This window comes from Ornithorhynchus anatinus, chromosome 3 (genome assembly GCF_004115215.2).
Source record: "Ornithorhynchus anatinus isolate Pmale09 chromosome 3, mOrnAna1.pri.v4, whole genome shotgun sequence".
In the NCBI taxonomy this organism is placed as follows: Eukaryota; Metazoa; Chordata; class Mammalia; order Monotremata; family Ornithorhynchidae; genus Ornithorhynchus; species Ornithorhynchus anatinus.
The window spans coordinates 67,777,567-67,791,528 of record NC_041730.1 but is presented as its reverse complement, the minus strand read 5'-3'; the positions used below and the strand labels follow the sequence as shown (position 1 = coordinate 67,791,528).

General features: G+C 38.6%; 1 protein-coding gene across 1 annotated transcript in view; it reads right to left on the bottom strand.

Annotated features, from left to right (window-relative positions):
* DCC (DCC netrin 1 receptor) overlaps positions 1–13,962 on the bottom strand; it is a 644,354-nt gene that overhangs the window by 402,393 nt on the left and 227,999 nt on the right. Inside the window, 2 exon segments of the mRNA XM_039911321.1 lie at positions 2,480–2,600; positions 5,281–5,435. Coding sequence (XP_039767255.1) covers positions 2,480–2,600; positions 5,281–5,435 — 276 coding nt within the window.

Below are 13,962 nucleotides of genomic sequence, written 5' to 3'. Positions count from 1 at the left end.
AGTGAAACTTCAAAATGCCCACCAAGAGTAAATGCTGGCAGCAATAGGTCATTGTCCATGCTTCAGTAAGAAGCAGATTGTTCTGGTTGCTAGGGGTAACTCCCAGTCAGAAGCCCGTGGACAGGCCAAAACTGAACAGCTGTGCAACGTAGAGCTCCCACTGAGCTTGGAAATATATGGTGACCACTTATTGACAAAATTTAAACAGAGAGGCCTATGTATTTCCCACCATGCTCAGTCCCATTGCTTAATTTATATTTATAGCTTGCCTCTCTACCATCTGTGCATGCTGGCCTCCTCACCATCTCTGAGGAATTGGAGTGGCATTGTTTGAAGATCTGATTAAATAGCTAGGAAAAAGTAATCCATCATTTATAAGGGGGAATGTAGATAGTTACAATAGTGTCCTGCAGCTCTTGTGGATTTTGTCTTCATTTTCTTTTACTTTAATTCTAATCCTATGCCAAACCAAATAGATACTGATCAAGACAGCAAAATTTACTGAAAACACCTGAGCAACTAGGTGAAAGAGGAATGGATTTTCCAGCTTCCTGTAGGCTGGTCTTTTTGATGGATTAAAATACATTGCAGCTTAAAATGGACCTGTTTATCCAGGCTCTCATACGCTTCAAAAAGACTCTGGCTACACGTAAGACACAGTCTTTCCCACATTACCTGTTGAACTGAGTGTGTCCCTCTGGTGAGATTTACCATGGATGAGCTGGTCCTAAGAGAAAGTCTACCATGCTGATCCCACATACCCTTACCAGCATAGCCAACATGCACTGAATGTTTAGTGTACTCAAAAGCCATGTTTTCATAGCTTTCTCTTTGCTTTTTCTTTTCTTTAACAGGGAAGACATTTAGCCAAAAATCATTATGTCCACATATCACACACACACCTAATGGGAATTAACAACCTTGAGAATACTGACTTGGCCTGTCCAATTTTCAGAATATTGTTTTGCTCTTTCAGACCAGAATTTCAGGTTACTTCTGCTTTCAATAGAGGTGCATGAAGGAAACCACATTTACAAGTATTATTATTTATGATTTCAGGCAAATATTTACATGTAACACTGCACCTGTGTGTCCAGCATGTTTGTTTTCTGATGTAAAGCAGGGTGCCACTCTTCTTAAATGTATTACAGCTACTTAAAGAAGCACTTATTTTAAAATAGTGCTTCTATGTGAACAAAATTGAATCTGGCAAAAAGAAAAATAATTCAAACCTATTCAAATTTGTATACAAAGGGAAAATGTTCCTATTCATTAGGAAAATAACTCTCAATGTCCTTTGTTCCATACAAGATTCATTCCTTTTAACTGAGTTTTTCAAGAGCCACCATTCCCAAGTCATTTGTTTCCAAGGATTGGGTGATAGTGTAGGACAACTCTAATGTAGGAACAAAGGAGTTGAAAGCTTCTGTTTAATTCTTAGTTTACTGAGAACACTTGGAAGATATTGAACAACAATTCATTCTCAGCATTATATCAAGAGGACACATCACCTCATCTCAACTAGGAAATTGGGATGCCATTCTTGGGAAAAAAAATGTTTTTTCTGTGAATTGTTCAACTTATTTTGGCCTTGTGAAGGTAATTCTCATATTTATATCCATTCCAGAAAATTATTTTTTGAAGAAAACAATTTTAATACCTCTTCACTTCTGATCAGGATGACCAAGTCTAGGGGAAAGAATTTCCCTCAAAATAATTATCCAGTGATCTGTAACCAGCACTTTGTTGTCAGGTAGGGTACCAAAGACTGTGATTTTCTGCATGTCCTTTTCCAACTGTAAAGTAATTGTATAAACTGTAAAGTTTGTCGGATGAGGATTTTTTCCATGGAAGTACAGCTCCTCTAGCTTTCCCTCTCTTTCCATTTCCAGCCTTCTATCCAAGAAGTTCCATCTGGAATTACAGGATGCACTTTCTGCTGAGCAGAATGGATCTGGAAGCTAAGGGAGTCAACAGGAAAGGGAAGGAAAATCCATCTAGAAAGAAATTCCATGGGAACGAAATTTTGGAAAATAGGTTCACTGTCCTCCCTCTGTCTCATTCCCCTTTCTTCCTCTATTGAGTTTGCTGCTGTCCGGACACCAAGGGGTACATTAATGATCACTGGGTGGTAAGGACATGGGCCCCATGTGACCCAATGGGTATTGGGTTCAATACCATATGATATTACCATGGAAGGGGTCTAGGAAAGGGTAAACTGGTGGTGGATTAAGCAGCTACTACTCAACCTTTCTCTTCTTTCCAGCCACCCACTCCTGAAAAGTGCAGACTACTTGATAGGTTTCAAAGAAATACCTAATTATTTAAGGGGAAGTATAACCCTGCATCTAGTGTGCCACTTGACTGCCCAACAATTTCAAAATGGCTAGAGGAATCACAAGGGAAACACAGTATAAATTATTCTCTTGGGATATTTACAGGATACATTATATATAGGATAGTTAGTCTTGTGTCTTACCAGGTTCAGGGATGATTAACTGTGCACTAGTCTGTGCATTTCCAGCATCATTCTCAGCCATGCACTGATAGAAACCTTCATCTGATTTCACTACACCCAAGATCCGTAAATTGCTGCCCCCCTAGAGAGATGAAAGAGATGTCAGGGAGTTTGTAAAAGCAAAGCAGTCAATCGAGTCTACAGAGTTTCATTAATAGTTCCTTGTGAAAGAAGAGCAGTTAGTTTAAAATATCTCAGTTTGGCTTACCTATTCTAAATTTCCCTTCCCTTCTGTTATTCAGTCCCATTTGTTCATTTCCCCATAACCTGGAAGCTCGCTGTCAGCAGGGAATGTGTCCATTTATTGTTATATTGTACTCTCCTAAGCGTTTAGTTCAGTGTTCTGCATATAGTAAGCACTCACTAAATATGATTGAATAAATATGCCATCTGCTAATTTATTCTGTCTTAGTCTGACATAATCCTAGAATGAAATGTTCCCCAAAAGAAAACAATACAAATGTACGAGCCATCCAGATGGAAGTGTGGAACTTTTCTTGAGAGAGTGAGCACCACACGTCAACAACAGTGTGAGGCTATTTATTCTTTGCTAACAATAATAATAATAATAATGTTGGTATTTGTTAAGCGCTTACTATGTGCAGAGCACTGTTCTAAGCGCTGGGGTATATACAGGGTAATCAGGTTGTCCCACGTAAGGTTCACAGTTAATCCCCATTTTACAGATGAGGTAACTGAGGCACAGAGAAGTTAAGTGACTTGCCCACAGTCACACAGCTGACAAGTGGCAGAGCCGGGAGTCAAACCCATGACCACTGACTCCAAAGCCCAGGCTCTTTCCACTGAGCCACGCTTCTTCCCCGCTAATGATAGCGTATGGTCAGTTTCAACATCTGCCTTCGTCAAAGGATAGAAACAGACTGAAAGCAACATCTACTCCACTACTGTATACAAGGGGAAATCTTGAAACTGAAACATTTCCATTCTCCTCAGTAAATGTTTTTCTTTGTTTTGTTTTTTGTTTGTTTGGGTTATTTTTTTTTGTAGAGGATTTATTGGTTCCCATTTAATAAAGAAAACAGACTCATTTTCCCTTTCTGGCCCAAGGGGATCTTTTAGTAATTGGAAAAAAAATGAATTTTGCCAACAAATTATCTCAAACACTTGTCAGACAAATTCTCACATCCATTTGACTAGGCAATCTTTTTTTAACTAAGAATGATAAAAAGTATCTAGGGATTATGTTTAATTTTCACTAACTGGGTTTGTTTTAGTTATTAATATAAAAATTACTTGTCTGCATTTCCCATGTTTAAGCCATTCTAAATCTCTTGCACCGAAGTCATTAACAGAAAAATATTACCTCACTGGGAATATTTAATTGTTTTCAGCATCAGGTAGCCAATTCTCAGTTTATGTAAAGTTCTTACAAGTAGCTGCTTAATCTCTAATTGGCAATTCCCATAAAAGGTGCAATTTGTGTTAGATGCAATGCTCATGACATGTCATAATATATCACTTTTGCCAAAAACTTCCAGGCATCTTAAACCATCGAAGGACACCGAGAACAATATATCTCAGAGATGTCTTGCTATGTATAGGGAAAGGACTGCCCACTTAATTTCCCTGTCACCACCAACAGAAACATTTAAATGGAGAGACTGCAATGAGCCACGCTGGGAAAAGGTTATTCAGACAGTAAAGAAAATGAATGTTACATTCTATCACATGTCCTTCAGGGCACCCAACATTTCCTTTAGATGCAAACAGCACATATTTTAGGCACCTATAGCAGGTTTCAAATTGCCAAATGGCAGGTCATTTTTAATTCAGTTGTAGCGCTAATCGTGATGCACTTAAAGAAACTAATGGATTAGTGTATTATGCAAACCTTAAATTCTCTTTTTTTCTCAACATTCCCATCACATTTAAATAAAGCAATTTACAGTGGTGAGGACCAGTGAAGTAGATGATAAATGTAGGTAGGTTCTATTTTCACTCCTGTAAAAATCATTTAATTCCCAATGGAAAGGCAGAAAAAAAAGACCTGTAATTATAACATGGATAGCAAATAGACTGATCTGATCTCAGGATTGAAGCTTGGAGCTGGAGAATTAATTTTAGCCCATCACAGATTCAAAGAAGGATACTAAGAAAGCAAAAGACCTTTCTGGGATTCACTCAGTTTATTTGGAAATAGGATAACCAGCTAAACCTGTCTCAAAATGAATAAATGGAAAATATTAATGTGATTGCAACCTCTCTGAGGGCAGGGGCCAAGTCTTTTTCTCCTACTGAATATTCCCTAGTGCCTAGTACAAGTGCTCCACAGAGAGCGGGTGCTCAAATACTATTGACTTATATGAATGTTGAAAACACCACGAGTTAGTCAGGATACTCTGAATGTCAAGAGAAATATTTCTCTCCCCCTCAACCAAATCTTTGGAGCAATTAATCTTAAAATCTGAGGTTTTATGAGATTAAGCCCTCAGTCTCCTTGGCTGATCATTTTCCATTTTGACCTTTTTCAATGGAGGTTCAGAGTCAGTATGCTATTGAATAAAGGATAAGAGAATACAGACACTCTCACTCTTAAATTGCCAGTTACTAACTAACCGCAGGGAGTAAGTTGATTCACTTGATGTTCATTATACTTACTTCAGGAAAATAGCCTTTAACCACTTAAAAAATTATGAACAGATATTCTTGCTCCTTACACCTATCCCAGAAAATAATGCAATAACCACCACAGAATTAACAAAATAGGTAATCTAATTGGAAAAGAAAAGTAAAATAATTACCACTATCTGAAAATAATCACTAGGAATGACCACATCTCCATTCTTCATCCAATTCACAGTAGGCAGAGGCTTGCCAGATACAGCACATTCAAACTCAATGTCCATGCTTTCATAGGCATACAGGTTTGAAGGGTGATTTAAAAACCATGGAGGAACTGCAAAAAAAGAAAAAGTGGGGGTGTGAATGTAAATTTAGAATTCAAAATTTCAAAGGGCTGGGAAAACACTATATTGAAATGGAAAACATATTTGTAATTCAAATTATTCCCCAAACCCATAGCTTATTAAACAGAAAGTACTGTAGAACACATTTATTTTTCCAAATGCAGTTAAACAGTTGCAGTTAATGGTGTTTTGCCATGAGGAAAGATTAAAAACCCAATTTAGAAAAAATAATATATATAATAAGCATTTTGAGTACTCAAGTGCTTGCATAAAAGTGACCTGTACACTGATAAGTAGGTAGAGGTTTGAAAAGTATGTCAATTAATTAAATAAAATGAAACATATATGGGCCTGAGACATCCCAACAGAGAAGAGCTGTTAGTATTGCAGCATAGATGGATTCAATCAATAATATGGAAATTTGGCTGAGTTCATTCCTTGGTTGAAACTGGTCATGAGGTTAGGGAGTTGAAATTGACTGGATTATCTTTAATGTGGACACATTCTTATCGTACTAGTAATTATCTATTGTCCTGCATTACTATAATATATTATTTCCCCGGAATGGTATACAGTATGCTAATTTAATTTAATTTCTTCATTATCATAATGCTAGTTGCACTATGATAGAAATTTGCAGTGCTGGAAAATTGCTAATATAGCGCAAAATCACTAATGAATCTCCTATTCCCCACATACCCTCACCAGGAGTAAAAACAAACTTTAATGTTCAGTTTCTCTTCTTCCATATGGAAATTTGCCATTATCATAATTTGAATATTCACACAGCCTAGGAAGCATTTAGATTAATTTTCATGTAACATCACTGATATTTCTTTGTATGCAGAATACATGTTTTTCAAAGAGCCATTTCAAAGTCTTGCATTGTTTAAAACACCTTGTGGGTGTTAATGTGAAACCACAGGAGAAGCAGCGTGGCTCAGTGGAAAGAGCACAGCTTTAGGAGTCAGGGATCATGGGTTCTAATTCTGGATCTACCACCTGTCCGCTGTGTGACTTTGGGAAACTCACTCTAACCTCTCCGTGCCTCAGTTACCTCACCTGTAAAATGGGGAGTAAGACTGTGAGCTTCACATGGGACAACCTGATTACCCTGTATCTACCCCAGTGCTTAGAACAGTGCTCGGCACATAGTAAGCACTTAGCAAATACCAGCATTATTATTATTATATGCACTCTCATAAGAAGTTCCAAAATTGTAATCTTCTGAGTTGTTCTCCAAAATACTAGAGCAAATATTTCAAATAATCTCATAATGACTTTTGAATTTCTCATACACCATTCCTTCGAAAAGGCTTTTGAGAGACAAAAACTACTCCACATGGACAGAAAAGGCCTGTGCCGAGATGAAAGCTCCAATAAGCAGCAGGAAATCAAAGAAGGGATAAGTGATTTTTTTTTTAGGATGCTGTGGATGACCAGGTTTGCTACTTTTTTCAAATGAATAGGGAAACTTTTGTATTTACTGTTGATTGTGTTTTATAATCTTATGGAATTTTGTTACTTGCATGAATAAATTTCCAGGTGGAGAAGATAAATGGTCAGAAGAAATCATAAAGGTTGAATTCTATCATAAGAAATGAAAAACTTGGGAAATCAAACCAGTGGTGCATCTAGGACTGTACTTTGTCATCTCTGAGGAACAGTGGTACTCAGAGCAACAGTGTGATGGTTTCCCTCCTAGACATCAGTCCTAATAGGTTACGGTTATACCAGCTAGTATGCCTACGTTTTCCTTTCACATCTCAAACCTCATTATGAACTTCTTGCCCATGCATATTTTCAAACCTCTCTTTAAACTACTGATACTTTCAACCTGCATGGCTTACTGCCACAATAAATTCCATAGATTTTCTACCCATCATGTGAAGAAAGGTTTTCTTTATTTTGAGCCTACTAACCAAGAGTAGTAATTGAATATCACCCATGTCCTTTTTTACAATTCAGTGAACTCCCCACTCAGCCCCACAGCACTTATGTGTATATCCGTAATGTATTTATTTATATTAATATGTCTCCCCCTCTAGGCTGTAAGCTTACTGGGGACAGGGAATGTGTCTATGTTGTTACATTGTGCTCTTCCAAGCATTAGTACAGTGCTCTGTACTCCTTAAGAGCTCAATAAATATGACTGAATGAACAATTCTGTGTTCAAACCCATAAACGCCTTGTGGGCCAGGATCATGTCTACTAACTTTATTTTATTTGTACTTTCCCACTCAGTGCTCTGAAGACGGTTAGCACTCAGTGTTATGACTGATCAATTGATTCAGGATTCTGTACACTTCAATCGCGATTTTTCTCAGCTTTTGCTTTTCCATACTGAGAAATCCCAACCTTTTCAGTCTCTCCTTGCAAAGAAAACTCCTCTATTCTACTCGTTGTTTTCCTTGCACTTTGTACTTCCCCTTTCGTGTCCTTCCTTAGATGCAGCAACTAGAGTTATATTGTAGATCATCACTACATGAAATCATTCAGGCTGAAATATCATTAGATTGGGAAGATGCTTGGATAAATTAATTGACAAATGGTTTCTAGTGGAAGTTAGAATGATAATAATCATAATGGTATTTAAACTCTTACTGTGCATTCTAAGCACTGGGGTAGATACAAGGTAATTAGGTTGTCCCACGTGGTGCTCACAGTCTTAATCCTCATTTTACAGATGACGTAACTGAGGCAGAGAGAAATTAAGTGACTTGCCCCAAGTCATACAGCTGACAAGTGGTAGAGCCGGGATTAGAACCCACAACTTCAGACTCCCAAGCCCGGGCTCTTTCTGCTAAGTCACACTGCTTGACATATTTACTATATTCTAAAGTTTAGGATGGACATTAAGGGAGGAGATCATCAAGTCATTTCTTTAAGCATTCTGCTACCTTCGTTATAGCTGGGACGACCTGATTAACCTGTATCTACCCCAGCGCTTAGAACAGTGTTCTGCACATAGTAAGCGCTTAACAAATACCAACATTATTATTATTATTAGATAATACTGAGCTGGATGGATCATTGATCTGACCCAATAAATGGCACATCTTATGGGCTGATTGTCATATACAAAGGCAAATTTGCTTTTTATATTCCAGGACTTTCTTGATAACGTGCAGCATTCCATTGCACTTTGGGCAAGCCTAACAGTATACAATGTATACATTATATAGCATACAATATAGGATCGTAAGGAAAAATGAATCCAAAAATTTCTTCCCAGAGCACTGGCTAAAAGAAGCTCTGGGCACATCCTCATGTAGTTGCATTGGTAACTATTTTTCCCCAAATATATTACCTCCTACTTGCCCCCACTTAGAGAAGCAGCATGGATCAGTGGAAAGAGCCTGGGGTTGGGAAACCAGAGGTTGTGGGTTCTAAACCTGGCTCCAACACTTGTCAGCTGTGTGACTTTGGACAGCGTGGCTCAGTGGAAAGAGCCCGGGCTTGGGAGTCAGAGGTCATGGGTTCTAATCCCAGCTCTGCCGCTTGCCAGCTGTGTGACTTTGGGCAAGTGACTTCACTTCTCTGTGCCTCATTTACCTCATCTATAAAATGGGGATTGAAACTATGAGCCCCACATGGAACAACCTGATCACCTTGTATCCCCCCAGTGCTTAGAACAGTGCTTTGCACATAGTAAGCGCTTAACAAATACCAACATTATTATTATTAAGTCACTTAACTTTTCTGGGCCTTAGTTACCTTATCTGTAACATGGGGATTAAGACTGTGAGCCCCATGTGGGACAACCTGATGACATTGTATCTACCCCAGTGCTTAGAACGGTGTTGGCACTTAGTAAACACTTAACAAATATCAACATTAGTATTATTATTATTATTCAGCCAATCATTCAAGGAATTTAATTTCCATTTTCACAGCTTCCAAACAGGGGTAAAACCATCTCTCCTTTATATCATATGCATTTTCTAAGGTTCCCTAAAATTATTATGAGGTTGAAACAATTCATACAGGAAGCACCAGGACAACAGAGAGGGTTTTTACTACTACTATTTGACTGTAAGCATCATGGGTATTGACAGGGAGAGATAAAGAGTAGAGTTGGTTTTACAAAACCAAGTGCTCCAACTGAAAATAACTTCTGGAAGGTAGGAGAATCATCATGGCCTAGGGCTTAGAGCATAGGTCTGGGAGTCTGAAGGACCTGGGTTCTAATCCCAGTTCTGCCACTTATTTGGTGTGTGACCATGGCCATGTCACTTAACCTCTCTGTGACTCAGTAACCTCAACTGTAAAATGAAGATTTAGATTGTGAGCCCCATGTGGGACATGGACTGAGTCCAATCTGATTAGCTTGTATCTTCCCCCAGGCACTTAGTTCAGTGCCTGGAACACAGTAAGTGCTTAGCAGATGCCTTAAAATAAAAAACAAAAACAAACAAGATTAGAGTAAAAAGATGAAGCTTAATAAATCAATCAATGATATTTACTGAGCTTTTACTATGTGAAAACCACTGTACTTAGTGCTTTGGAGAGTACAACAGAGTTAGCAGATGTGTTTCCTGCCCACTCAGAACTACAGAGTAAATTAGAGCCTGGGCTTAGGAGTCAGGAGTCATGGGTTCTAATCACAGCTCCGCCATTGTCAGCTGTGTGACTTTGGGCAAGTCACTTAACTTCTCAGTGCCTCAGTTACCTCATCTATGAAATGGGGATGAAGACTGTGAGCCTCACGTGGGACAACCTGATTACCCTGTATCTAACCCAACGCTTAGAACAGTGCTCGACACATAGTAAGCACTTAACAAATACCAACATTATTATTATTACATTCTACGTACTACACACAATTTTGTACCCTCCACTATAGCTTGATCAGCATGGCCCAGTGGAAAAAGCATGGGCCTAGGAGTCAAGGTTATCTTGGTTTTAATCCTGGCTGTGACACCTACCTGCTGTGTGACCTTGGGTAAATCACTCAGCTTTTCTGGGTCTCAGTTCCCACAACTACAGAATGGGGATTTAATAATAATGTTGGTATTTGTTAAGTGCTTACTATGTGCCGAGCACTGTTCCAAGCGCTGGGGTAGACACAGGGGAATGAGGTTGTCCCATGTGGGGCTCACAGTCTTAATCCCCATTTTACAGATGAGGGAACTGAGGCACCGAGAAGTGAAGTGACTTGCCCAAAGTCACACAGCTGACAAGTGGCCGAGCCGGGATTCAAACCCATGACCTGTGACTACAAAGCCCGTGCTCTTTCCACTGAGCCACGCTAATACCTGTTCTCTCCCTACTAAGCATGTGAGCCTAATGTGGGACCTGGTTACCTTGTCTCTATCCCAGCACTTAGTAGAGTGGTTGGCACTTAGTACAGTGCTTCACACTTAGTAAGCATTTAACAAAAACCACAACTATTATTAAGTTTCCATAGCAAAATTCTTCTGGGCCCAGCATTTTCTACCTCAGTTCTTCTGGACTTGAGCACCCCACACAGCTCCTTTCAGTCTGGCCACAAATCTATAGTGAACCCAGGGACAGAAATATGCCTTTTGGAAATACACTTATATATGTATTATAAAACATATGTATTTTCCAAGGGAAATACAGTTATTCAGAAATAATCTCCATGTAAAGAACTGCCAAGCGTGAATTGCATCATTAGCCAGACGTGGAGGATTGAAGTGAAATTCATTTCCCTCTTCTTTCAGCATTTGACCTCCTTTCTATTCCTTAACCATTCATAGGATGGCACAGTGTTTCTCCCTCCCCCATTCTTCCCTGAGTTTCCCTAACAATTCAAGGAGAATAAATGAAACTTTATTACATACTGGGACATGGGGTAAATAAATACTTTCTAACCAGCTAAATACTGAGGAATACAGGTTTTTTGGGGTGAATATTAACAAAGACTATTCTCTCAAATCTGACCACTTGTATAGCATGAGCCTCTCTCCTGAGAGTTACCAAACACTTAGGAACAATATGAGACAAGGAATATTACTGCAGGGAAGATATTGATTTATGTTTTATTTTCTTACCCAGAATTCATTACCAAAAATAAATTATCCCCATTTTCAACTGATCTTGGTATCTTATAGAATCTCTCAAGTACTAGCATTACATCTATATAGAGGCTAAAGTATCAATCTACCAAAAAGGGATATTGGCAGAAGGCCCCTGTGACAAAGAAAAATGTGAAAATTACAATCAGATAGAAAAATTCAGTGTATGTTCCAATATTCTGGATGGCAGAATCGGTAACTAGAATTAAGGTTAAAATTTGAATTAAATTTTCCCTTTTTTTCCTTCCCAGAGAGGACCTAGTCTGGAATTAGGAATAAAACTTGAGTGCTGACCCTAATCTTCCTTATTCTAAATTGAAATCCAATTGATATCTATAAAAGAAAATGTCCTATTTTAGCTTGAATATCAGAATTCTTGAGAGAGTTATTCCATATGATCATTCTATAATAACTCTGCTTTCAATCCTTTTGCTGGTATATCACCTCTTATTTTGGCCTAATCAGCTGATTTGAAGTTATATAAATGGGACAGATCCCAAACAAACTCCAAATTGGCACATCTAAAAGAAATATCGGTCTTTAGACGAGAGAAGCTTGTCCTGTCTTATGCTGTTGAATCATCACCGATCCATAGCGACACCTTGGAAACATCTCTCCAAGAATGTCCCACCTCCATCTGCAGTCGCTCTGATAGTGTACCCAGAGAGTTTTCTTGGTAAAAATACGGAAGTGGTTTACAATTGCCTCTTAGGTGCCGTAATCTTGAGTCTCCACCCGCTACTCTCTTCCACGATGCCGGTGCCAAGCAGAGGTGAGTTTTGACTTGTAGCCAATTGCCTTCCACTCACTAGCCACTGCCCAAGCTAGGAATAGAATGGATATGCCTCTGCTTGACTCTATCAAGCAGTGTGGCTTGGTGGAAAGAGCCCAGGCTTGGGAGTCAGAAGTCATGGGTTCTAATCCCAGTTCCACCACTTATCAGTCGTGTGACTTTGGACAAGACACAACTTCTCTGCACCTCAAGTTACCTCATCTGTAAAATGGGGATTAAGACTGTGAGTCCCATGTGGGACAACTGATTACCCTGCATTTACCCCAGCACTTAAAACAGTGCTTGACACATAGTACATACTTAACAAATACCCTCATTATTATTATTAGTTGATACTGGAAGAGTACTGGAAACTCTCCAGGAGTGACCCTGAGAGGGGCCAGAGAAGCTAGTAGGTAATATATAGTAATAATGATAATAATAATAATGATGACAGTAACAACTGTTAATCATTTATTATGTGTCAAGCACTATTCCAAGAACTAGAGTAGACACATGTCAATTAGGTCGGACAATCTCCCTGAACCACATGAGGTTCATAGTATAGATAGGAGGGAGAAGAGGTATTTCATTCCCATTTTACAGTTGAGGAAATGGAGGCCTAGAAAAGTTAAGTGACTTACCCAATGTCATACGGCAGATGTGGTGGAAGTGGGATTAGAACCCGGGTCCTCTGACTCCCAGGCTCCTTCCGTTAGGCCACACTGCTTCCCAGAGATATCTCTTCAACAGTTCCCTAATGGCATTTTTAAAAAACCACACAGTAGCTTAAGATGCCAGCGAACAAGAGAAATCATACTAGTAAGCAATTGAAATGAATAACAATTGAATGAAGAATAAAATTCACGAGAGTAAATTAGAAAAAAAACAACATTACACCTAAGTTGATGCCATTCAGCTTTTAAACAGCACAACACCTTGGATGCTCCAAGGAATGTGTGCTCTTTAGAGAGTATCTAGGACTCGAGGAAACTCTTTATTACTTAATTGTTGGAAGAAATAATGATTTTCAGGCCCATTACTCTCCCCTTTGGCCTTGCTGTCTGGAGCAATTGACCATCACCAAATGCTTAAAGTTTATTTGTTGCCAGTTTGTGCTTTGTGTATATTAGGTGCAAATGGGCTTTTTTCAATTGGGAACATTGCAGTTGTGCAAACAGATGATTAAGGCAATAAGAAAAACCACACAATGCATGATCATATCCAAATAACTATGAAGCTTACCATCAGGTTTAAGATATGGCTTTGAATAGTACCTGTCACCTAAAGAGCCGTTATGCTGGGCTTCACTATCAGAGACAGGGATGTGTTAAAGCCTGAATCTTCTTATCCATTTAGCAGATTAGAGAATTTGCTCCTAAAGATAGATGTGCCGCCTACCTTCTATTTCCTATTACTTGCACCTCTGCCAATCCTTCAATCTTACATATATATATAAATATGTATACTATTTATATATATTAACATAGCATATATTAACATAGTACCATATACATTAATCATATTAATTGTAATTATGTACATAAATATAAATTATATATAAATTAAAATGTATATTTATAAATATAAATATTTTAAAATATTGACAACTTATAGGAACTGGAGTCAGCTTGCCATTTCCCTACTCCACCTGGAAAGAGCAGGGTGGGTGATTAAACCCCAGATCCTACACATATGATCTGT